General features: G+C 45.2%; 1 protein-coding gene across 1 annotated transcript; it reads left to right on the forward strand.

Annotated features, from left to right (window-relative positions):
• Nucleotides 1-958: 958 nt before the first annotated feature.
• On the forward strand, nucleotides 959-1,876 carry LOC135395683 (uncharacterized). Its single transcript, XM_064626781.1, has one exon. It carries the CDS (start codon nucleotides 959-961, stop codon nucleotides 1,874-1,876), a length of 918 nt encoding a protein of 305 aa, XP_064482851.1.
• The last annotated feature ends 868 nt before the right edge of the window (nucleotides 1,877-2,744 follow it).

Consider the following 2,744-nt stretch of genomic DNA (forward strand, 5'->3'; position numbering starts at 1 on the left):
CTAAAAACATGACTTAAATGACGGAAAGTTGTACGTCTAGCCTCATTTGGATTAATGTAACCGTGTTTAGGTCTGCACCGAGTATTCCCAAAGCGTAGCACGAAATCTACCGTCGAGACATTTGACGTATCACACTGACCTTTGTATCTGATGATGATAATTGGAGGTCTTTGGCGCAAAAGCGATACCTTTGTATCTCCGATTTATTTTGGCTCATGAAAGCTCACGCTTTCTTGCTTGGTTGCTTTTCAACATGGCACAACCGCACCAGCAAAGAATCGGAACAGATAAATAATGAATAAAAAAAAACGAACTAGTGACGCTGCAAAAAGAGGTAATATATCTTTGTGTTGGCGGAGTATTGTGCGCTTCTTAAGCTCAAGAGGACGTTACCTCTAACCTGCTTAATCAAGCTTACGCCCGCAGGGGGCACCGGCTTCGGCTGGTGTTTGGTGAGTGGCGCCACCACGGACCCTAGCCCCCAGTCCCAAGGTGTTATCCGTACCGTGCCGAGGGGATGAAAGGCGAAGGGTAGAAGCCTTGAACGGTGGCGGTCGGGCTCTTGGTCAAGCTCCGGCCGATGGGTTGAAGAAACTCCGGGACCTTCCCGTATGTATGAGTATGAAGTAAGGGCGACTCTTTGGAATACTCGTTTCAACAAACCTGTATGGGTAAATTTTCTTCTCCTCTTGAGATCGTGGCCGCAAAGCGACCACGAACCGAAGTTACACAAAGTTCATATAAACAGTTCATTGCCAAGTATATAGTACTGTCTAGTGCAGACCCTGAAAAAGAGAAAAACGTACCACTAGGAAAGATGTCACCATTTTTTATTGAAAAAGCAGTGGCGTCCCTGTCTAAAAATATCACTGAAATAAAACGTATCAGATCTGGTGACTTGCTCATAAAATGCACGAATGAGAAAGACTGCAACCGCATATTAAATGCTCATGAAATGATGGGAGTAAAGATTGCAGCTTCGATGCATAAAACACTAAACACTTGCAGGGGTGTCATCTCAGTCTTTGAGCTGGTTGACGTGCCACCTGAAGAAATCTTGATGGAGCTCAGGGACCAGGATGTCGTTGATGTACGCAAAATCAAAATCCGTAAAAATGGGGAGTACATCACCACACGAAACATAGTACTGACTTTTGACAGGCCCACACTTCCAACAAAACTAAAAGTAGGCTACCTGTCAGTAGATGTCCGACCTTACATTCCGAACCCGTTGCGCTGTTTTCGGTGCAACAGGTTTGGCCATGCTGCAGACGGGTGCCGCGGCTCTGCTTGTTGTGCACGGTGTGGAAAGAGTGACCATGAGACCAAAGAATGCAAAGGGCCAGACTGCTGTGTCAATTGTTCTTCCAACCACCCATCCTACTCGAGGTCATGTACAAAGTGGAAATATGAAAAAGAAGTCCTGCACGTTAAGATTACACAGAACATCAGTTACCCAGAAGCCAGAAAAAAAGTAGCTCCCATCTTTTTCGAAAAATCCTTTGCCACAGCCGTAAAACAGAAAGTAAAACTAGTAACACAGTTCACACAGACCGAGCAATCACTGCTGATAGAGACAACCACAAAAGAAGTCCAGGGAGGTGCACGTCGACCTCCAGTCCCCGAAACTCCAGTGGCGTCCCTAACACCGACGCCACTTCTGTCCTCACAGTCCACGGAGACCACATCCATCGACTGCGAGGACGAGACGAGCTCTGAGCGCTCCTTCGCGAGCACGAGCTCCCAAGTCCTCCAAAAGAATAGAGCTAGTCTGTCGGGGAGTGGGTCACTCCCTGACATATCTGACAAGGAGCTTGCGGCTGCGCGGAAGAAACCCACAAGGCCGCGGGTCACACCTCCAACAAAAAATAGGTAATGAAAGCTTTTCAAAGTCGGCAAAAGTTTCTGACACACTTACTACTACTTCTTAGTACTGCAACTATTATGCAGCACACGATCCTCCAATGGAATTGTCGTGGGTTCCTTTCTAACTTAGATGATGTAAACGATCTCTTCGAGACGTATAATGCTACATGTTTTTGTCTTCAGGAAACATATTTGAACAACCAAACACAAAATCCACTGGGTAGACACAACATATTTCGAAGAGATCGAAGTGACGCCACCCGAGCATCTGGTGGTGTAGCGATCATCACACGACGATCTCTCCCAACAAAAGCAATTCACCTAGTTACAAACTTGGAAGCTGTAGCTGTGCAGGTGTGTTTATACAGGATCGTCACCATCTGCTCGGTATACTTGCCGCCATCAGACACTATTACACAAAAAGAATTAGAAGATTTATGCAGCCAACTTCCAAGTCATTTTATAGTTTTAGGTGACTTTAATGCTCATAATCCACTTTGGTGCAGTACAAGAACTGACACTCGAGGTAAAATGTTAGAGAAATTTTTATTATCAACATCCATCTGTCTTTTAAACACAGGGGCACCTACATACATACATTCTTCAAGTCAGACTCTCTCAGCCTTAGACCTGTCTTTTTGCAGTCCATCCTTGTTTCAGGAGATAGAATGGACTGTAAAACAAAACCCACTTGGAAGTGACCACTTCCCAGTGGTGTTAAAATACCTTACTCTAGTCGACACTCTGACGACACGCCCTCCCAGGTGGAAATTTGAAATAGCCGACTGGAATCAGTTTTCTGAAAAATGTGATCTCTCTGTGATTCCTATTGATACGGTGACGATCGAGGAAGCTAGCAATCTTATTAGTAACATCAT

This window comes from Ornithodoros turicata, chromosome 1 (genome assembly GCF_037126465.1).
Source record: "Ornithodoros turicata isolate Travis chromosome 1, ASM3712646v1, whole genome shotgun sequence".
Taxonomy (NCBI): domain Eukaryota; kingdom Metazoa; phylum Arthropoda; class Arachnida; order Ixodida; family Argasidae; genus Ornithodoros; species Ornithodoros turicata.

Excerpts from the sequence above, each read along its gene's own strand:
- LOC135395683 (XM_064626781.1), top strand. The coding sequence starts at position 959 with ATGGGAGTAAAGATTGCAGCTTCGATGCATAAAACACTAAACACTTGC.